The following is a 24,395-nucleotide window of genomic DNA, read 5'->3' on the forward strand; positions in this document are numbered from 1 at the left end:
CGTAAGCAACTCTGGTATCGAGAGTTGCAGTGGCGTTAAATATGCTCTACGCTCCTTTTTTGGAGCCTAACGCAGCCATTCTGTGGACTCTCAATACCAGAGTTATTTTAAAGGTGCGGCCAGAAAAAAAGCCAGCGTTAGCTACGCGGGTCGTTACCGACAAAACTCTAAATCTAGCCGTATATTACTAAAATGTTAAAAACTAAAATAATCCAAAATTATAGGGAATCATCATTGTTCATTAAACATCATATTCTGAGCTTAATATTATGAAACAGTGTGGAAAGGCCTCAAAGTTACACACATGTCAATATTTAAATGGTTAAGACCCGATGCAAACACATCACTGCATCAACCCATTAACGGTTTATAACAATGCCAATATAATTTTTATAGTCTTGTAGCGTATAGTGAGATTTAGGTGGCTTCCTACCTGACAATTAAAACATCTTGCCATCTAAAAAACCGCCAAGCAAGCTCTATTTCAGAGCGTAGGGTATACACACAGCCACAAGTCATAGCGACGACCACACCGAATACCGGAAGTGAGGGGGAGGAGCGTGGAAGAGACGTCATGGCACCTCTGTTGCCTAGACAACCAGTGTCAACAAAGCGCATAACCAGCGCAATAGAGAGATTACGGAGTCCTAGCACCCAACCTTGGTTAATAAAATGGGCATGTAACCCGGATACTGGAGCCCTACACCCAAGTAATACATAGAAATAAAGTACATGAATATAAACTATGGACAAATCAAAACTGCTGTCTCGATCATTCTGAAAAACAGTGTCATCACCTATTCAATAGTGACGCTGATAATGGGTACGTGTCCAAAATATATAACATGAAAAGTGAAGTGAATCTAAAACGTAAATCGCATAATGTAATATCCTCATAAACAATATAATAGCACAGTCATGTGAAATAAAGAATACAAAAAATAATAAAATAAAAATAGTGGCTACAAGTCTATATTCTCTCTAATCATGCATAGAGACATATCTCCTCATGTTGTGGTAAACTTAATCATGGAAATATATAGTGAGAATAAATAAATATTTCCTAAACTTATAACATTATGAAAATGGAGCACGTGAAATATCGTAACAACTTAACAGCAGAAGAAAAACAAGCTCTGATTTCCCTGTCATCCGATCCATAAATTGTGATTAGAACGGCTGACAAGGGAGGAGCAGTCGTGGTTCCTGACTATTCCTATTACCAGAGTGAAATACTACAACAATTGAGTGACCTGCATACTTATCTGTCACTGAAACACGATCCAACAGCTGAATTTGAAGTAATTATTAAAGAAACAGTGACAAAGGGCTTCACAGCTGGTTGGATAGATGAGAACATCAAGAAATATCTGTTAGTGGATTTTCCCTCATGCCCAATCCTCTATACATTACCCAAAATTCACAAGGATATGATGACACCACCTGGGAGACCAATAGTCTCTGCACGGAATTCCATTACATCCAGACTAGCAGTGTTTGTGGACCACTTTCTTCAGCCACTAGTTAAGAACATGCGGTCCTATCTCCGGGACTCATCTCATCTAATACTTGATCTAACAGAGGTAGAAGTGGAGGATTCCTGGATTTTGGCTACAGCCGATGTTAATAGCCTCTATACAATTATTCCCCACAAGAGTGGCAAAACGTGCGTTTCAGAGGCACTGGATTGCTATCCTTATGTTGGCCCTCCCAGAGAATTCTTCATAGAGTTGTTGGACCTAAGCTTGCGCCTCAACTACTTCAGATTTGAGAATTCATTCCATCAACAAATAGCAGGAACTGCTATAGGCTCAAATGTGGCCCCATCCCTGGCCAACATATTTATGGATAAGTATGAAACATCGGTCATGGGCATTTATGATAAATCTGAAGTGAAGTTTTACCGCCGTTATATAGACGACCTTTTCATTATTTGGAGCGGTACTGCTGAGGCTCTACAGAGTTGGTTTGACTAGCTAAACATACTTGACAACCCAGTGAAGTTTAAACTCAATATCCAAGAAACATCAATCGAATTCCTTGACTTAAGTATTTTTAAAAAAAGGCCAACAGCATCTGGGGACTTCTTTGGTCTGTAAACCCACAGAACGGAACTCATTGCTCCATGCGAGTAGCAGTCATCCCACTAGTCTCCTAAGGGCAATTCCGAAAGCTCAACTATTGAGGGTGACAAGGAACAACAGTGAACCTGAAATCATACTGACACAACTAACAGCGATGGGTGAGAAATTTAAACAGAGGGGCTATAACACTCACCTAATTGACCAGAACATGCGTGAGGTTATCAACTCAGAACCTGTGGGCCATATGACAAAAGGAAGTGACATGAAAAGATTAACTTTCACTACAGCCTACAGTCCGACTATGAGTAAGATAGGCGCAAGTCTTAACCAACACTGGCACATTATCAAGAGTGATCCTTCCCTCCCATTTGATGAGTGGGACCACCCCAGAGTGGGCTACAAGCGGAATAAGAATTTAAAGGATGCTTTAATGATCACAGATCTGGCCCACTGCTATACCTCATCTAATTGGTTACAGCGAAATAAGAAGAATGGCTGCTATAGGTGTACGGGCTGTACGACCTGAGGTTCCATGCTATCTGGCACAACATTTGCCCATCCCCACACCAATAGGAGGTTCAAGATTAGATATTTCATCACGTGTACTCTAACACACGTGGTATATTTTCTTAACTGTTGCTGCGGGCGTTTTTATGTCGAAAAAACGACTGGCGATGCTAGGACAAGATTTGCAAATCATAGGTCAGCTATTAGGATAGCCCTGAAGAATAAGACAAGTGACCAACCAGAGGCTAGACACTTTTTAGAAGCTGGCCATACAGTTTGCGTTTCATCCTAATTGACCACATACCTCCACTAAGACGTGGAGGTGACTGCAACAAGATTCTTCTCCAAACTGAATCAAGGTAGATCCACCTTTTGAATACAACGCAACCCAATGGACTTAACACTGTGGTGGACTGTCACTCCTTTTTGTAAACCCTGTGTCTTCCTACACCATATGTGATGCCTGTTACTTTAATGGGAGCCATTACTCATTTGCTCTGTGTATATGAGAGTCCTGATCTATTTCTAAACTCCCATTATTTTAAGGACAAGAGCGCGAGTGCGCCTGTATGGCCATACTATGTCCTCCCCTGCCCTATGTAAATATTTTTATATTTTTGTATCTGTTCAATATTTCTGCATCTGTTTAGATGATTTATGCGTATGTCATGCTTTATGTATAGACCTGGTGCAGCCTATCATAAGTATCACCCTACTTTGACGGCTGCTATTCAACTTTAAATATTTGCTTCTATTAATTCATGTTTATAAGCACAATCAGTAACCGATTCTCTATAACTGGGAGTATGAGGTTGATTTTGTCGCTTGTTTATCTATAGGTTATTAAATATTTATTTATTCTCACTATATATTTCCATGATTAAGTTTACCACAACATGAGGAGATATGTCTCCATGCATGATTAGAGAGAATATAGGCTTGTAGCCACTATTTTTATTTTATTATTTTTTGTATTCTTTATTTCACATGACTGTGCTATTATATTGTTTATGAGGATATTACATGATACGATTTATGTTTAGAGTCCCTTCACTTTTCATGTTTTATATTTTGGACACATTGTACTCATTATCAGCGTCACTATTGAATAGGTGATGACACTGTTTTCAGAATGATCGAGACAGCAGTTTTGATTTGTCCATAGTTTATATTCATGTACTTTATTTCTATGTATTACTTGGGTGTAGGGCTCCTGTCTCCGGGTTACATGCCCATTTTATTAACCAAGGTTGGGTGCTAGGACTCCGTAATCTCTCTATTGCGCTGGTTATGTGCTTTGTTGACACTGGTTGTCTAGGCAACATAGGTCCCGTGACGTCTCTTCCACGCTCCTCCCCCTCACTTCCGGTATTCGGCGTGGTCGTCGCCATGGCTTGTGGCTGTGTGTGTGTATACCCTATGCTCTGAAATAGAGCTTGCTTGGCGGTTTTTTTAGACAGCAAGATGTTTTAATGGTCAGGTAGGAAGCAACCTCAATGGCACTATACGCTACAAGACTATAAAAAACATAATTTATGTAAGAACTTACCTGATAAATTCATTTCTTTCATATTAGCAAGAGTCCATGAGCTAGTGACGTATGGGATATAAATTCCTACCAGGAGGGGCAAAGTTTCCCAAACCTCAAAATGCCTATAAATACACCCCTCACCCCACCCACAATAGCCAAGAAGTGGGGTGATGAGAAAAAAGTGCGAAAGCATAAAAAATAAGGAATTGGAATAATTGTGCTTTATGCAAAAAAATCATAACCACCACAAAAAAGGGTGGGCCTCATGGACTCTTGCTAATATGAAAGAAATGAATTTATCAGGTAAGTTCTTACATAAATTATGTTTTCTTTCATGTAATTAGCAAGAGTCCATGAGCTAGTGACGTATGGGATAATGACTACCCAAGATGTGGATCTTTCCACGCAAGAGTCACTAGAGAGGGAGGGATAAAATAAAGACAGCCAATTCCGATGAAAAATAATCCCCACCCAAAATAAAGATTAAATGAAAAAAACTGAAATTATAAGCAGAAGATTCAAACTGAAACAGCTGCCTGAAGTACTTTTCTACCAAAAACAGCTTCAGAAGAAGAAAACACATCAAAATGGTAGAATTTAGTAAAAGTATGCAAAGAAGACCAAGTTGCTGCTTTGCAAATCTGATCAACCGAAGCATCATTCCTAAACGCCCAGGAAGTAGAAACTGACCTAGTAGAATGAGCTGAAATCCTTTGAGGCGGAGTTTTACCCGACTCGACATAAGCATGATGAATTAAAGATTTCAACCAAGATGCCAAAGAAATGGCAGAGGCCTTCTGACCTTTCCTAGAACCGGAAAAGATAAATAGACTAGAAGTGTTTCGGAAATTCTTAGTAGCTTCAACATAATATTTCAAAGCTCTAACTACATCCAAAGAATGCAATGATCTCTCCTTAGATTTCTTAGGATTAGGACACAATGAAGGAACCACAATTTCTCTACTAATGTTGTTAGAATTCACAACCTTAGGTAAAAATTTAAAAGAAGTTCGCAACACCGCCTTATCCTGATGAAAAATCAGAAAAGGAGACTCACAAGAAAGAGCAGATAATTCAGAAACTCGTCTGGCAGAAGAGATGGCCAAAAGGAACAAAACTTTCCAAGAAAGTCATTTGATGTCCAATGAATACATAGGTTCAAACGGAGGAGCTTGAAGAGCCCCCAGAACCAAATTCAAACTCCAAGGAGGAGAAATTGACTTAATGACAGGTTTTATACGAACCAAAGCTTGTACAAAACAATAAATATCAGGAAGATTAGCAATCTTTCTGTGAAAAAGAACAGAAAGAGCAGAGATTTGTCCTTTCAAGGAACTTTCAGACAAACCTTTATCCAAACCATCCTGAAGAAACTGTAAAATTCTCGGAATTCTAAAAGAATGCCAGGAAAAATGATGAGAAAGACACCAAGAAATATAAGTCTTCCAGACTCTATAATATATCTCCCTAGATACAGATTTACGAGCCTGTAACATAGTATTAATCACAGAGTCAGAGAAACCTCTTTGACTAAGAATCAAGCGTTCAATCTCCATACCTTTAAATTTAAGGATTTGAGATCCTGATGGAAAAAAAGGACCTTGCGACAAAAGGTCTGGTCTTAACGGAAGAGTCCACGGTTGGCAAGAGGCCATCCGGACAAGATCCGCATACCAAAACCTGTGAGGCCATGCTGGAGCTACCAGCAGAACAAACTAGCATTCCTTCAGAATCTTGGAGATTACTCTTGGAAGAAGAACTAGAGGCGGAAAGATATAGGCAGGATGATACTTCCAAGAAAGTGACAATGCATCCACTGCTTCCGCTTGAGGATCCCTGGATCTGGACAGATACCTGGGAAGTTTCTTGTTTAGATGAGAGGCCATCAGATCTATTTCTGGAAGTCCCCACATTTGAACAATCTGAAGAAATACCTCTGGGTGAAGAGACCATTCGTCCGGATGTAACGTTTGGCGGCTGAGATAATCCGCTTCCCAATTGTCTATACCTGGGATATGAACCGCAGAAACTAGACAGTAGCTGGATTCCGCCTATAACAGAATTCGAGATACTTCCTTCATAGCCAGAGGACTGTGAGTCCCTCCTTGATGATTGATGTATGCCACAGTTGTGACATTGTCTGTCTGAAAACAAATGAACGATTCTCTCTTTAGAAGAGGCCATGACTGAAGAGCTCTGAAAATTGCACGGAGTTCCAAAATATTGATCGGTAATCTCACCTCCTGAGATTCCCAAACCCCTTGTGCTGTCAGAGACCCCCAAACAGCTCCCCAACCTGTCAGACTTGCATCTGTTGAAATTACAGTCCAGGTGGGAAGAACAAAAGAAGCCCCCTGAACTAAACAATGGTGATCTGTCCACCACATCAGAGAGTGTCGTACAATCGGTGTTAAAGATATTAATTGAGATATCTTTGTGTAATCCCTGCACCACTGGTTCAGCATACAGAGCTGAAGAGGTCGCATGTGAAAACGAGCAAAGGGGATCGCGTCCGATGCTGCAGTCATAAGACCTAGAATTTCCATGCATAAAGCTACCGAAGGGAATGATTGTGACTGAAGGTTTAGACAAGCTGATATCAATTTTAGACGTCTCTTGTCCGTTAGTGACAGAGTCATGGACACTGAATCTATCTGGAAACCTAAAAAGGTTACCCTTGTCTGAGGAATCAATGAACTTTTTGGTAAATTGATCCTCCAACCATGATCTTGAAGAAACAACACAAGTCGATTTGTATGAGATTCTGCTAAATGTGAAGACTGAGCAAGTACCAAGATATCGTCCAAATAAGGAAATACCACAATACCCTGTTCTCTGATTACAGACAGAAGGGCACCGAGAACCTTTGTAAAAATTCTTGGAGCTGTAGCTAGGCCAAACGGTAGAGCCACAAACTGGTAATGCTTGTCTAGGAAAGAGAATCTCAGAAACTGAAAGGGATCTGGATGAATCGGAATATGCAGATATGCATCCTGTAAATCTATTGTGGACATATAATGCTCTTGCTGAACAAAAGGCAGGATAGTCCTTATAGTTACCATCTTGAATGTTGGTATCCTTACATAACTATTCAATATTTTTAGATCCAGAACTGGTCTGAAGGAATTCTCCTTCTTTGGTACAATGAAGAGATTTGAATAAAACCCCAGCCCCTGTTCCAGAACTGGAACTGGCATAATTACTCCAGCCAACTCTAGATCTGAAACACATTTCAGAAATGCTTGAGCCTTCGTTAGGTTTACTGGGACACGGGAAAGAAAAAATCTCTTTGCAGGAGGCCTTATCTTGAAGCCAATTCTGTACCCTTCTGAAACAATGTTCTGAATCCAGAGATTGTGAACGGAATTGAACCAAATTTCTTTGAAAAAACGTAATCTGCCCCCTACCAGCTGAGCTGGAATGAGGGCCGCACCTTCATGTGGACTTGGGAGCTGGCTTTGGTTTTCTAAAAGGCTTGGATTTATTCCAGACTGGAGATGGTTTCCAAACTGATACCGCTCCTGAGGATGAAGGATCAGGCTTTTGTTCCTTGTTGTGACGAAAGGAACGAAAACGATTATTAGACCTAAATTTACCTTTAGATTTTTTATCCTGTGGTAAAAAAGTTCCTTTCCCTCCAGTAACAGTTGAGATAATAGAATCCAACTGAGAACCAAATAATTTATTACCCTGGAAAGAAAGGGAAAGCAGAGTATACTTAGAAGACATATCAGCATTCCAAGTTTTAAGCCATAAAGCTCTTCTAGCTAAGATAGCTAGAGACATATACCTGACATCAACTCTAATGATATCAAAGATGGCATCACAAATAAAATTATTAGCATGTTGTAGAAGAATAATAATGCTATGAGAATTATGATCTGTTACTTGTTGCGCTAAAGCTTCTAACCAAAAAGTTGAAGCTGCAGCAACATCCGCTAAAGATATAGCAGGTTTAAGAAGATTACCTGAACACAAGTAAGCTTTTCTTAGAAAGGATTCAATTTTCCTATCTAAAGGATCCTTAAAGGAAGTACCATCTGCCGTAGGAATAGTAGTACGCTTAGCAAGAGTAGAGACAGCCCCATCAACCTTAGGGATTTTGTCCCAAAATTCTAATCTGTCAGATGGCACAGGATATAATTGCTTAAAACGTTTAGAAGGAGTAAAAGAATTACCCAAAATATTCCATTCCCTGGAAATTACTTCAGAAATAGCACCAGGGACAGGAAATACTTCTGGAATAACTACAGGAGATTTAAAAACCTTATCTAAACGTTTAGATTTAGTATCAAGAGGACTAGAATCCTCAATTTCTAATGCAATTAGGACTTCTTTAAGTAAAGAATGAATAAATTCCATTTTAAATAAATATGAAGATTTATCAGCATCAACCTCTGAGACAGAATCCTCTGAATCAGAAGAACCAATATCAGTATCAGAATGATGATGTTCATTTAAAAATTCATCTGAAAAATGAGAAGTTTTAAAAGACTTTATACATTTACTAGAAGGAGGAATAACAGACATAGCCTTCTTAATGGATTTAGAAACAAAATCTCTTATGTTATCAGGAACACTCTGAATATTAGATGTTGACGGAACAGCAACAGGTAATGTAACAGTACTAAAGGAAATATTATCTGCATTAGCAAGTTTGTCATGACAAACAGTACAAACAACAGCTGGAGGAACAGATACCAAAAGTTTACAGCAGATACACTTATCTTTGGTAGCTCCAGCACCAGGCAGCGATTTTCCAGAAGTATCTTCTGACTCACCTTCAACGTGGGACATCTTGCAATATGTAATAGAAAAAACAACATATAAAGCAAAATTGATCAAATTCCTAAATGACAGTTTCCTTTATAGATAGTCTCCCACACTTCTTTCATTCTCCTTAAATGACAGCTGCAACCACTGATCAGCACATCCTTCCTTCTACTTAACCCTATAGAATAAATACCCTCTCTTCCTACATATAGCTATATATCACACATCAATAGTGTATATACTTTTCATTTTTTTTTTTATCTACACACCTCATACCACTAACATGAATCCAAATATATCCATACTGTTATTCATGATAACCCTTTTCTCACTCCAATTTGGTTCACATAATAACCGCCATAAGAACACACCTCAAACTGGAAAACAAATTATCATACATCATGGCCTGCTCTGTTGCTGTAACTTATCTGCTGAGTGCTGGTGGAGGGTTATAAAAAATAACCCTCCTACCCCCACCTCACAAAATTATAAAGTATCACATTCACTATATGGCCAATCAAAAATGATTTCCAAATTCCTATTCCTTATGTTACTTGCCCTTTCAAATGACGTAGAGTCTAACCCTGGTCCCCTAACAAATTCTATTCCTAGCCTTCCAGCTAAGAAAGGCCTCTCCTTTGTGCACTGTAATATCCGCAGCTTACTACCGAAAATTGATGCACTGCAAGCTTGGTGTTAACAATACAAACCCAAAATCATTGTGATCTCTGAATCGTGGCTAACCGCAAAAAACATAATTTATGTAAGAACTTACCTGATAAATTCATTTCTTTCATATTAACAAGAGTCCATGAGCTAGTGACGTATGGGATATACATTCCTACCAGGAGGGGCAAAGTTTCCCAAACCTTAAAATGCCTATAAATACACCCCTCACCACACCCACAAATCAGTTTAACGAATAGCCAAGAAGTGGGGTGATAAGAAAAAAAGTGCGAAGCATATAAAATAAGGAATTGGAATAATTGTGCTTTATACAAAAAAACCATAACCACCACAAAAAAGGGTGGGCCTCATGGACTCTTGTTAATATGAAAGAAATGAATTTATCAGGTAAGTTCTTACATAAATTATGTTTTCTTTCATGTAATTAACAAGAGTCCATGAGCTAGTGACGTATGGGATAATGACTACCCAAGATGTGGATCTTTCCACACAAGAGTCACTAGAGAGGGAGGGATAAAATAAAGACAGCCAATTCCTGCTGAAAATAATCCACACCCAAAATAAAGTTTAACAAAAAACATAAGCAGAAGATTCAAACTGAAACCGCTGCCTGAAGAACTTTTCTACCAAAAACTGCTTCAGAAGAAGAAAATACATCAAAATGGTAGAATTTAGTAAAAGTATGCAAAGAGGACCAAGTTGCTGCTTTGCAGATCTGGTCAACCGAAGCTTCATTCCTAAACGCCCAGGAAGTAGATACTGACCTAGTAGAATGAGCTGTAATTCTCTGAGGCGGAATTTTACCCGACTCAACATAGGCAAGATGAATTAAAGATTTCAACCAAGATGCCAAAGAAATGGCAGAAGCTTTCTGGCCTTTCCTAGAACCGGAAAAGATAACAAATAGACTAGAAGTCTTACAGAAAGATTTCGTAGCTTCAACATAATATTTCAAAGCTCTAACAACATCCAAAGAATGCAACGATGTCTCCTTAGAATTCTTAGGATTAGGACATAATGAAGGAACCACAATTTCTCTACTAATGTTGTTGGAATTCACAACTTTAGGTAAAAATTCAAAAGAAGTTCGCAACACCGCCTTATCCTGATGAAGAATCAGAAAAGGAGACTCACAAGAAAGAGCAGATAATTCAGAAACTCTTCTGGCAGAAGAGATGGCCAAAAGGAACAAAACTTTCCAAGAAAGTAATTTAATATCCAATGAATGCATAGGTTCAAATGGAGGAGCTTGAAGAGCCCCCAGAACCAAATTCAAACTCCAAGGAGGAGAAATTGACTTAATGACAGGCTTTATACGAACCAAAGCTTGTACAAAACAATGAATATCAGGAAGAATAGCAATCTTTCTGTGAAAAAGAACAGAAAGAGCAGAGATTTGACCTTTCAAGGAACTTGCGGACAAACCCTTATCTAAACCATCCTGAAGAAATTGTAATATTCTCGGTATTCTAAAAGAATGCCAAGAAAAATGATGAGAAAGACACCAAGAAATATAAGTCTTCCAGACTCTATAATATATCTCTCTGGATACAGATTTACGAGCCTGTAACATAGTATTAATCACAGAGTCAGAGAAACCTCTTTGACCAAGAATCAAGCGTTCAATCTCCATACCTTTAAATTTAAGGATTTCAGATTCTGATGGAAAAAAGGACCTTGAGACAAAAGGTCTGGTCTTAACGGAAGAGTCCACGGTTGGCAAGAGGCCATCCGGACAGGATCCGCATACCAAAAACTGTGAGGCCATGCCGGAGCTACCAGCAGAACAAACGAGCATTCCTTCAGAATCTTGGAGATTACTCTTGGAAGAAGAACTAGAGGCGGAAAGATATAGGCAGGATGATACTTCCAAGGAAGTGAAAATGCATCCACTGCCTCCGCCTGAGGATCCCGGGATCTGGACAGATACCTGGGAAGTTTCTTGTTTAGATGAGAAGCCATCAGATCTATTTCTGGAAGTTCCCACATTTGAACAATCTGAAGAAATACCTCTGGGTGAAGAGACCATTCGCCCGGATGCAACGTTTGGCGACTGAGATAATCCGCTTTCCAATTGTCCATACCTGGGATATAAACCGCAGAGATTAGACAGGAGCTGGATTCCGCCCAAACCAAAATTCGAGATACTTCTTTCATAGCCAGAGGACTGTGAGTCCCTCCTTGATGATTGATGTATGCCACAGTTGTGACATTGTCTTATCTGAAAACAATGAACAACTCTCTCTTCAGAAGAGGCCAAGACTGAAGAGCTCTGAAAATTGCACGGAGTTCCAAAATATTGATCAGAAATCTCACCTCCTGAGATTCCCAAACCCCTTGTGCCGTCAGATACCCCCACACAGCTCCCCAACCTGTAAGACTTGTATCTGTTGAGATTATAGTCCAGGTCGGAAGAACAAAGAAGCCCCCTGAACTAAACGATGGTGATCTGTCCACCATGTCAGAGAGTGTCGTAAAATCGGTTTAAAGATATTAATTGAGATATCTTTGAGTAATCCCTGCACCATTGGTTCAGCATACAGAGCTGAAGAGGTCGCATGTGAAAACGAGCAAAGGAGATCGCATCTGATGCGGCAGTCCTAAGACCCAACATTTCCATGCATAAGGCTACCAAAGGGAATGATTGTGACTGAAGGTTTTGACAAGCTGATATCAATGTTAAACTTCTCTTGTCTGACAAGGACAGAGTCATAGACACTGAATTTATCTAGAAACCTAAAAAGGTTACCCTTGTCTGAGGAATCAATGAACTGATTGGTAAATTGATCCTCCAACCATGAACTTGAAGAAACAACACAAGTCGATTCGTATGAGATTCTTCGAAAATGAGAAGACTGAGCAAGTACCAAGATATCGTCCAAATAAGGAAATACCAAAACCCTATTCTCTGATTACAGAAAGAAGGGCACCGAGAACCTTTGAAAAAAATTCTTGGAACTGAGGCTAGGCCAAACAGTAGAGCCACAAAACTGGTAATGCTTGTCTAAAAGGAGAATCTCAGACACTAAAAGTGATCTGGATGAATCGGAATATGCAGATACACATCCTGTAAATCTATTGTAGACATATAATGCCCTTGCTAAACAAAAGGCAGGATAGTCCTACAGTAACCATCTTGAATGTTGGTATCCTAACATAACGATTCAATAATGATAGATCCAGAACTGGTCTGAAGGAATTGACCTTCTTTGGTACAATGAAGAGATAAAATAAAACCCCAGCCCCTGTTCCAGAACTGGAACTGGCATAAATACTCCAGCCAACTCTAGATCTGAAACACATTTCAGAAATGCTGAGCCTTGCTGTGTCAACTGGGACACGGGAAAGAAAAGAATCTCTTAGCAGGAGGCCTTAACTTGAAGCCAATTCTGTACCTTTCTGAAACAATGTTTCTGAAACCAGAGATTAACGGAATTGATCCAAATTTCTTTGAAGAAAACGTAATCTGCCCCATACCAGCTGAGCTGGAATAAGGGCCGCACCTTCATAGATACTTAGGAGCTGGCTATAGGTTTCTATAAGGCTTGGATATATTCCAAACTGGAAATAGTTTCCAAACTGATACCGCTCCTGAGGATGAAGGATCAGGCTTTTGTTCCTTGTTGTGAGGAAAGGAACGAAATGATTATTTACCCTGGAAAGAAAGGGAAAGCAAAGTTGACTTAGAAGACATGTCAGCATTCCAAGTTTAATCCATAAAGCTTTTCTAGCTAAAATAGCTAGAGACATATACCTGACATCAACTCTAATGATATCAAAAGATGGTATCACCAATAAAATTATTAGCATGTTATAGAATAATAATAATGCTATAAAATTATGATCTGTTACTTGTTGCGCTAAAGCTTCTAACCAAAAAGTTGAAGCTGCAGCAACATCCGCTAAAAATATAGCAGGTCTAAGAAGATTACCTGAACATAAGTAAGCTTTTCTTAGAAAAGATTCAATTTTCCTATCTAAAGGATCCTTAAATGAAGTACTATCTGCCATAGGAATAGTAGTACATTAGCAGGAGTAGAGACAGCCCCATAACCTTAGGGATTTTTGTCCCAAAAAACTCTAATCTGTCAGATGGCACAGGATATAATTTGCTTAAACGTCTAGAAGGAGTAAATAAATTACCCAAATTATTCCATTCCCTGGAAATTACTTCAGAAATAGCATCAGGGAGATAAAACACTTCTGGAATAACTACAGGAGATTTAAAAACCTTATTTAAACGTTTACATTTAGTATCAAGAGGACCAGAATCCTCTATTTCTAATGCAAATAACACTTCTTTAAGTAAAGAACGAATAAATTCCATCTTGAACAAATACAAAGATTTATCAGCATCAACCTCTGAGACAGAAACCTCTGAACCAGAAGAACCATTATCAGTATCAGAATGATGATGTTCATTTAAAAATTCATCTGAAAAAAAAAGAGAAGTTTTAAAAGACTTTTATGTATACTAGAAGGAGAAATAACAGACATAGCCTTCTTAATGGATTTAAAAAATAAAATCTCTTATGTTATCAGGAACACTCTGAAAATTAGATGTTGACGGACAGCAACAGGTAATGTAACAGTACTAAAGGAAATTTTATCTGCATTAATAAGTTTGACATGACATGCAATACAAATAACAGCTGGAGAAAACAGATACCAAAAGTTTATAGCAGACTTAGCTTGGTAGCTCCAGCACTGTGCAGTGATTTTCCTGTAGTATCTTCTGACTCAGTTGCAACGTGGAACATCTTGCAATATGTAAAAGAAAAAAACAACATATAAAGCAAAATTGATCAAATTCCTTAAATGACAGTTTCAGGAATGGGAAAAAAATGCCAGTGAACAAGCTTCTAGCAACCAGAAGCAATAAATAATGAGACTTAAATAATGTGGAGACAAAAATGACGCCCATATTTTTTAGCGCCAAAAAAGACGCCCACATTATTTGGCGCCTAAATGCTTTTGGTGCCAAAAATGACGCCACATCCGGAACGCCGACATCTTTGACGCAAAATAACGTCAAAAAATGACGCAACTTCCGGCGACACGTATGACGCCGGAAACGGAAAAGAATTTTTGCGCCAAAAAAGTCCGCGCCAAGAATGACGCAATAAAATGAAGCATTTTCAGCCCCCGCGAGCCTAACAGCCCACAGGGAAAAAAGTCAAATTTTTGAGGTAAGAAAAAATATGATAATTCAATGCATAATCCCAAATATGAAACTGACTGTCTGGAAATAAGGAAAGTTGAACATTCTGAGTCAAGGCAAATAAATGTTTGAATACATATATTTAGAACTTTATAAATAAAGTGCCCAACCATAGCTTAGAGTGTCACAGAAAATAAGACTTACTTACCCCAGGACACTCATCTACATGTTTGTAGAAAGCCAAACCAGTACTGAAACGAGAATCAGTAGAGGAAATGGTAAATATAAGAGTATATCGTCGATCTGAAAAGGGAGGTAAGAGATGAATCTCTACGACCGATAACAGAGAACCTTATGAAATAGACCCCGTAGAAGGAGATCACTGCATTCAATAGGCAATACTCTCTTCACATCCCTCTGACATTCACTGCACGCTGAGAGGAAAACCGGGCTCCAACTTGCTGCGGAGCGCATATCAACGTAGAATCTAGCACAAACTTACTTCACCACCTCCCTTGGAGGCAAAGTTTGTAAAACTGATTTGTGGGTGTGGTGAGGGGTGTATTTATAGGCATTTTAAGGTTTGGGAAACTTTGCCCCTCCTGGTAGGAATGTATATCCCATACGTCACTAGCTCATGGACTCTTGTTAATTACATGAAAGAAATACCTGACTCTGCCATTGCAATACATGGATATTCATGCCATAGAAATGATAGAGCAAAGAGAGGAGGCGGCATTGTAATTTATGTTGACAATTCCACAAAGTTCACCCCCTTACAAAAATCTAGCTCTCCTGCCACCTTTGATTTCCTTTCTGGCAAAATTGAAATCCCATGCAGTAAATCAATAATTGTTGCAGGGATCTACCGCCCACCTAGCTCCCCTGTACATTCCCTTTCTGACATAGCACATCTCCTTAGTGAAACCATAGCTCAAAACCCAAAAAGTGAAATTTTGGTTTTTGGAGATTTTAATATTGATTGGCTGAATCTAAAAAACAATAGTTGTCGCTCACTGTTTAAATCTTTGCAGCTAACGCAATTAATCTCCTCCCCAACTCGCATAAACATCAAAAGCCATAATCACACCCTGCTTGACTGGATTCTCTCCACTTCTCCCAACCGAATACAGGAGGCAGGTGTTCTCCCTAACAATTTCAGTGACCACTGCCTAGTGTACTGCGTGCGCAAAATAAAGGCAACTAAATCCTCTCCCAAGGTTAAAATCACCAGGTCCTTCAAAAAATTTAATCTTCAATCATTTCTAAATGACATTAAGAACCTCCCCTGGCACAGATTAAACCTAATCCCAGATCTAGATTCCGCAGTAGAATTCTTCCAGTCTGAACTCCTACAAGTTTGGAATATGCATGCCCCGCTGCGTAAGGTGAGAGTAAAAGGAGCACACTTAAATTGGATCACAGCTGACCTCATTCAAATGTACCAGTTTCGGGATTCATTGTGGTCAAAGTTCAAGCATACAGGCTCTATGAACGATCACTGTGTATATAGACAATGGCGAAATATATGCACTAAACAAACAAAATTGGCCAAGGCCCAATATTTCTGTGAAAATCTGAACAATAACATATCAAACCCTAGAAAGTTTTGGAAACTCATAAACAACTTACAAAATCCACCAATCCACTCCCAACCCCGCACTGTCAATGTGGACAACCAAACCCTGCAACTCCCCTTAGAAGTAGCAAATGCCTTTAATAGTTATTTTGTCGGATGCTCCACCACCTTGATTGACAAACTAATAAATGACGCGCATCCTGAAACTACAAATGTGGATCAGGCACCACTAAATCAGCAAAGACCCAATATACAGAAGTTCAATTTTAGACCTGTACCCATCAATGTAATTAAGAAACACCTTAATAATCTAAAAATGAAAAACCAGTCTGGACCTGATCAAATCCCAGCAATGCTGTTGAAGATCAGTGCGCCGGCAATTGCTAAACCCATCACAACCCTAATTAACGAATTATTGGTGTCTGGATACATACCCAAACTTTGGAAAACTGCAAGAGTAGTGCCTATCCATAAAAGTGGGGAGTTAACCTTGGTTTCTAATTATCGTCCCATATCTTTGCTCCCAGTATTGTCAAAAATTTTAGAAAAATGCGCCCATACGCAACTTTGTGAGTATTACCAACAATCTAACTATCTGACCCCTGATCAATCAGGTTTTCGCCCGAATCACTCCACTACAACTGCCCTCCTAAAAGTTTGCAACGACATCCAAACTGGCATGGAACAAGGAGACCTAACTGGAGCTATTTTCCTTGACTTTGCAAAGGCCTTTGACACAGTAGACCACGATATACTACTGCTCAAACTAAAAAACTCAGGTATTGGTGATCGTCCGCTAACCTGGTTTCGATCATATGTATCGGATAGATCACAATATGTCACCATTTCTGACAGTGACTCCCTCCCTCTCCCAGTCACGTGTGGTGTTCCTCAAGGATCCATTCTCGGCCCCCTGCTATTCACATTATTTATAAATGATCTGCCTAATGTCTGCAAATCCTCAACTGTACACATGTACGCAGACGACACGGTAATCTATGTAAACAATTCCGATCTGCCGCAGCTTGAAGCAGTGCTCCAAGACCAATTCACAGAGGTAGAAAAGTGGATATCAAAAAACAAACTCTTCCTAAACACTGACAAAACTGTCACAATGATCTTTGGAACAGGGCCTAAATTACACAAATTACAAAATTCCCATCTACGCATCAAAACAAAATCCAATTGCACACTGACTGCAGTCCACTCTTTCAAATACTTGGGTATGTTGTTAGACCCCAATCTATCTTTTGGCCTCCACATAGAAAAACTTGCCTCTAAACTTTATCCAAAACTAGGTGCCCTGTACAGAAACAAATCTTGCCTCAGCCCTACAGTAAAGGAAAAGATTGTACAGCAAATGCTGATGCCTATCATGGATTACGGGGACGTAGTATATGCACCTGCACCGCAAACTCACCTTAATAAACTAAATACGTTATATAACTCGTTCTGCCGCTTTGTGCTACAATGTATCTACAGGACCCACCATTGTGACATGCTAAAAGAACTAAACTGGCTGTCGCTGGAATCCAGACGCTCCCTCCATCTTTCTTGCCTTGTGTTTAAGAGCATTTCTGGGAAGCTCCCACCCTACCTGAGCAGAATGCTCTCCCCGGCTATTCCCACCTCCTATAACCTCCGATCCAATACCAGCACATTATTTAGCTTGCCTCAATACAAAAAGAAAGCAGCTCGATCCTCCTTTTCCTACAGAGCACCACAATTATGGAACAACCTCCCGCACACTTTCAAACCTTCCCCAAGCCTAATATCCTTTAAGAGATCCCTCTCTACATATCTCAAAACAGAATGCATCTGTCATGGTTGATTAAATACCTGTTCTATGTTATTTTTTTTTTTATTTTTTTTTTATTTATTTTTTTTATTTTCATATATTGTGTATTATTATTGTTTTTTGTATTTTATTGTACCCTATGTTATCAATGCAATGTCTTGTGGACCCAGGACATACTTGAAAACGAGAGAAATCTCAATGTATCCTTCCTGGTAAAATATTTTATAAATAAATAAATGGGAAAAAAAAAATGCCAGTGAATAAGCTTCTAGCAACCAGAAGCACAAAATAATGAGACTTAAATAATGTGGAGACAATAGTGACGCCCATAATTTTTTAGCGCCAAAAAAAGACGCCCACATTATTTGGCGCCAAAAATGACGCCACATCCGGAACGCCGACACTTTTGGCGCAAAAGAACGTCAAAATGACGCAACTTCCAGCGACACGTATGACGCCCGAAATAGAAAAAAAAAATTGCGCCAAAAAAGACGCAATAAAATGAAGCATTTTCAGCCCCCGCGAGCCTAACAGCCCACAGGGAAAAGTCAAATTTTTAAGGTAAGAAAAAAATGATTTATTCATATGCATTATCCCAAATATGAAACTGACTGTCTGAAATAAGGAACGTTGAACATCCTGAGTCAAGGCAAATAAATGTTTGAATACATATATTTAGAACTTTATATAAAAGTGCCCAACCATAGCTTAGAGTGTCACAGAAAATAAGACTTACTTACCCCAGGACACTCATCTACATGTAGTAGAAAGCCAAACCAGTACTGAAACGAGAATCAGTAGAGGAAATTGTATATATATGAGTATATCGTCGATCTGAAAAGGGAGGTAAGAGATGAATCTCTACGACCGATAACAGAGAACCTATGAAATAGACCCTGTAGAAGGAGATCACTGCATTTAAATAGGCAATACTCTCCTCACATCCCTCTGACATTCACTGCACGCTGAGAGGAAAACCGGGCTCCAACCTGCTGCGGAGCGCATATCAACGTAGAATCTAGCACAAACTTACTTCACCACCTCCATAGGAGGCAAAGTTTGTAAAACTGATTTGTGGGTGTGGTGAGGGGTGTATTTATAGGCATTTTGAGGTTTGGGAAACTTTGCCCCTCCTGGTAGGAATGTATATCCCATACGTCACTAGTTGGATTATTTTAGTTTTTAACATTTTAGTAATATAGTGTTTTTTCACCTAATTTCACAACCACTAAATAGCTATGAATGTCTTAACAGTTCAGATTGATTTGCCACTAATATCAATACTGCCACTTTGTTTAGGTGGCTATGACTACATTTTGGCGTTTTTTTGTCTTAATAGGGGGAGGGGTTATCACTCTGTTTGCACTTTAAATTGCATGTGTTGCCATTACACTTTGTCTGAGGAAGGGGATACTCCATCTCCGAAACGTTACAATAAATGTGTGTTTCTGAAGGAAAGACCAGTGAGTGCAAGTCCTTTTTATTTTTATTCATTATTCACTAGCACCCTGGCAGGCTGACCTGGAAGTAAGAGTGCTCATCTATGGGATTATATATATACACACACACACACACACACACACACACACACATATATATATATATATACATATATATACATATATACATATATATATATATATATATATACACACACAAACACATATATATGTATATGTGTGTGTGTATGTATATATATATATATATATATATATATATATATATATATATATATATATATATGTATGTATATGTGTGTGTATATATGTATGTATATGTGTGTGTATATATGTATGTATATGTGTGTGTGTATATGTGTATATATATATATATATATATATATATATATATATATATATATATATATATACACATACACACACACACATACATACATATACACACACATACATACATATACATACACACACACACGTAAGGGCCGTCTTTTATATTAATTGGACCCTGGGCAAACAATTTTTTGGGCTTCCAGTATATTTTAAAACTTTATCTGTATGCTTGCAACTTTGATATATTATTGTCAACATTTCTACTCTCATATTGTATGGTCTAAAACCACCACTGTACTATGGAATACTCTTCGATTAGCTAGAAATGTCTATACAACTTTATTTCACTAGCTAGACAGTGTTAAAATAAGTCAGCAAAAGCGTTTGTGTATTTAACATATTAATTACAAAAGCTCATTAGTGCAAGCTAAAATCTGTGTTTAGTTGACCAGTTAGTTTTCTAAGTATGTCTTAATCATTGGCTGAAGTACCAGACATCTCAATGGCACTAAGCTCACATATGCACTCACACATACACACACTTATGCATACATATGCACTCACACAAACATACACTCACATAAACTCACATACTTTATTTAATTAGGGGTAGTGACACTGAAGCCACTCTTTAAATGCCAATACCTTTTGCCACTGAGGTTATTTTTGCACATTTACCAACTTAAAATAGTAACCACCTGGATACAAATTAAATGAGTACACAAATTTTATATATTTTTCAGGATTTTGGTATTAAATAATTTGAAAATTATTTACTAGAAGTCTTAGAGATGTGCGTTTTATTAGCTACTAAAAGAGATCATATAAAACAGCTAGTTAAAAAACAAACCACAAACAGCATTTAGGAAGAGGAAAGAGGGATACAGCTGCCCTTGGAAATTTACTCCCTGAAATTACATTAAATTAATATATATTTCTGATGATTGCAAGCTAAAGTTGTTTGGGGGTGGGGGGGTTATTTCCTGCAGTGTTTACACTTTCAAGCCCTATATTTATCTATAATTTATTCAGACACTTTGAGGGAGCAGCAAGAGCTGACACGGAAGAAATAAACAGGGGGTACAGAGTATGTCATCTTATTGACACCAACGTGCTCAATTTGCAATGCACAGCCACTATCAGTAATCACAGGTCAGAATGCTAAATAAGCTACCTGCAGCGGTCAGGACAGCACTGTTCTGCTGCTAGGACACATCGCTCCACTATATAAGGGCTGGATGCACTAACCTGTGCTTCTGTGTTTCCAGAGTACGTGAGCAGATGCGCAATGTTTTCTCTTCTGATAGAACACTGGCCCTGCTTCCCTCTCACTCTTTCCGCATGCATAGGATGCTGGGACTGGGAGGTACTCACTCTGGGAGGAAGTGATAAGAGTCAAGGCGAGCGGTAGCGCCCATCGGGAGTTCGCAAACAGTGACTATGTCATATGAGGACCCTGTTCTACCCCCCCCCCCCCCCGGCTGCTGTATGCAACTAATATGCCCCCCCGCTGCAGTGATCACGCACAACATAAGCTGGTGCGGTCCATTTTACAGTATCAGAGAGGCCCAGTCTGCCTCTGCTGCTTTGGGCCCCACAACAAAGACTGTATATACATATATACACATACATACAACCATTATGCATGTCTTTTTATGGAATTAAAAATGCAAAGCTGCCTCCCTTCTATACGCAAAAAAAAAAAAAAACTGCTTTGATCTGCACAGCCAATGTAAGGCTGCACGCTAGAAAATAAGCTGCACATATATACCTCTTGTCATTGACTCACTAGATGTGTTCGGCTACCTCCCAATAGTGGATTGCATTTCAACAAAAGAGAATTAAGCAATCTGATAGAAATAAACTGAAAAGTTGTTAATATGCAGGAAAGAAACAAATATGTTAAAGAGAGACACTTGCTTTACAAAATAGTACTCAACAAAATAAGATGATGATTTTTCTCCATATTCCAATAGTCTAAAATATTTAAATTGCAGATAATTTACAGAAAGCTAATGCTGGTTTCTATTGTAAATGCAGATACCTCAAGAGATTCTTTCAAGTCTCCCACAAGCACCAATTCCTCATCTTCATCATCACTAAGCTGGTCCTCGGAACAATAGTGAGTGCTATACGCAGAATGTTCTTCAATTGCAGCAAGCCATTCCTGCCAGGAAAAAGAATCCACATATCAAAGCTTACACAAGTGCAAGGCATATGAAACACTGTCTGCAAAGACTTTACATTGTATCAGTATATCTGATAGTTGTTTGATATGGTATGTTTTCTATATTTTATATTGCTGTATAATTTAGCCGATTGCTGCAATAGTAGCTCTGATGAACTAGTACAGTTACATGGCATTCAAGGCTAACACCATGCCTCTGAGTGATGTAAACAAGTTGTAGTAAGCTACATGGAAGGAATCTTGTTGCAGTTATGTGTCATTCGCTTACTCAAGTTAGGTACTCGTTATTTATACCTATGTAGATGCAATACACATAGTTATGTGCTGTTCCTTGTATATTATTGGTGCACTCAGTTTGCTAGTGTTCCTGATTTGTGATTTTCATACTAACATTTCTCACTGTGGCATTTTTGTTTTTTTTTTTTTACCAGCAAGGGGTGGAATCTCTTAGTGTTTAAATAGCACTGTTACTCACTTGTGTGTCTCGTCGACTCTCACCACCATGAAAGAAATTAAAGGGACAGGCTACACCAGAATTTTTATTGCTTAGAGGCCATGATCCATTACCCCTGGGAACTAATACCCAAGCTGTGGAGTCCACAAGTAATAAGACATAAGGGCGGGATAAAATAAACCCCAAAAGGAAAAGCAGGGTTTATATGCAAATAAAATGACCATCAGGCAAAAACCAAAATAGACCTGTTACAACTACCTGAAGTACTTTTCTACGAAAGGTAGCCCCAGAAAAAGCAAAATTATCAAAATGTAAAAAAAAAAAATGTAAAAAAAACATAATTTATGTAAGAACTTACCTGATAAATTCATTTATTTTATGTTAAAATATTTTTTATTGAGCAAAACAAACATCACATCACATATCAATAAGCATTAATAACTCAGTACATCATAGTATAATCTAGACAATCCATCTTATTTGCCCTCTTTTGTATCAACTTTTTACTGTTAGATGCAAACTAGTATACGAATCTACAATGTCCAAACTGTTTTGACTTTTTCTTCTCACAATGATGTTTTACTATAGGTATCAGGCCTCAATTCCGGTCTGACATACTGAGTAGTGCATTTTTAACCTAGACATTTTGTACATTTTTTCAAAAAGAAAAACCAAACAAGAAAAAACAAAAAATTAAGAATAAAGTCAAACCAAAACAAAAAATAATAAACAAGAAAAACAAACTAACATGTGGTCAAGCAAAAAGCAGTTTTGTGTGTCATTGCCATTTAATTTATCACGAAAGCTATGTTCTTTAACGGGGGATAGAATATCTATAAATGAACCTTCCCTAGCCTATGTCATTTGTCTTTCTATGTTTTTAAATTAGGATCCCCAGAGAGTCAATACTTCATCACGATTGCATTAACCAGTAAAACCAAATTTTTTGATATGTATCCACATTTCCCAGGATAAAGGCTGCCGTTTCATGGAGTTTGTGTGTCATTTTAATTTTGTCTAGAACCTCTTGCCATGTTAGTGCTCTCTCCCTCCAATACTTAGCAATGCACAGTCTTGTAACCGTGCAAAGTATTCTGATAAAAGTGTTTGTTGATATGGTGGTGATAGTCTGGGAGCGGTATGTTGAGTAGTCCCTGGGACATAGCAAGTGTTATCTGTTCCCCTAATAGTGTACTAAGGTGGTTGGATAAGCATGACCAAATCTGTTTAATTCCACGACACTCCCACCACATGTGTATATAAGTTCCTATTTCATTACATCCCCTATAGCATTTTCTGTTTTTTACCTCTGTGAAGTGGGAGGTTTTTATAGGGGTTAAGTATCACCTAAAGATGGTTTTATAGCTGTTCTCTCATAGATCTGCGCTTATCAAACCTCTGCAGGAAGAGTAAAGTAATTCATACCATTCCGTCACCTCTAAGTTAATGCCTATATCAGTTTCCCACTTGCACATGAGAGGGGTTTTTCCTTCATTTGTTGTGTTTTGTAAAGCTATATATATTCTTGAGATGATGTGTTTCTGCATCAAAACAGCGCAGCATATTTTCTCTAACGTGGTGCTGAGGTGTTTATGTGTATTTGAAAGAAATTTATGTAATGCAGAATTGATTTGCAAGTATAAGTACCACCTGAGGGGTTCTGGTGTTAGCTTCTCCTGGATTTGCGTGAAAGTTAATGGTTTGTTGTGTAGTACTATGTCACCAGCCTATAAGACCCTTATTTGCCCATTTGTCTAATTGTTTCCTATATTCCTTTGGGATAAGATATCTAAGTGGTGTTTTGAATGAGTATTCTGGGATCAGTTTTTCTTTTTATTTAGAG

At 38.5% G+C, this 24,395-nt stretch overlaps 1 protein-coding gene across 1 annotated transcript in view; it reads right to left on the reverse strand.

Moving 5' to 3' along the window:
- OSBPL1A (oxysterol binding protein like 1A) overlaps positions 1-24,395 on the reverse strand; it is a 702,947-nt gene that overhangs the window by 519,422 nt on the left and 159,130 nt on the right. Inside the window, 1 exon segment of the mRNA XM_053714984.1 lies at positions 21,955-22,077. Coding sequence (XP_053570959.1) covers positions 21,955-22,077 — 123 coding nt within the window.

This window comes from Bombina bombina, chromosome 5 (genome assembly GCF_027579735.1).
Source record: "Bombina bombina isolate aBomBom1 chromosome 5, aBomBom1.pri, whole genome shotgun sequence".
Taxonomy (NCBI): Eukaryota; Metazoa; Chordata; class Amphibia; order Anura; family Bombinatoridae; genus Bombina; species Bombina bombina.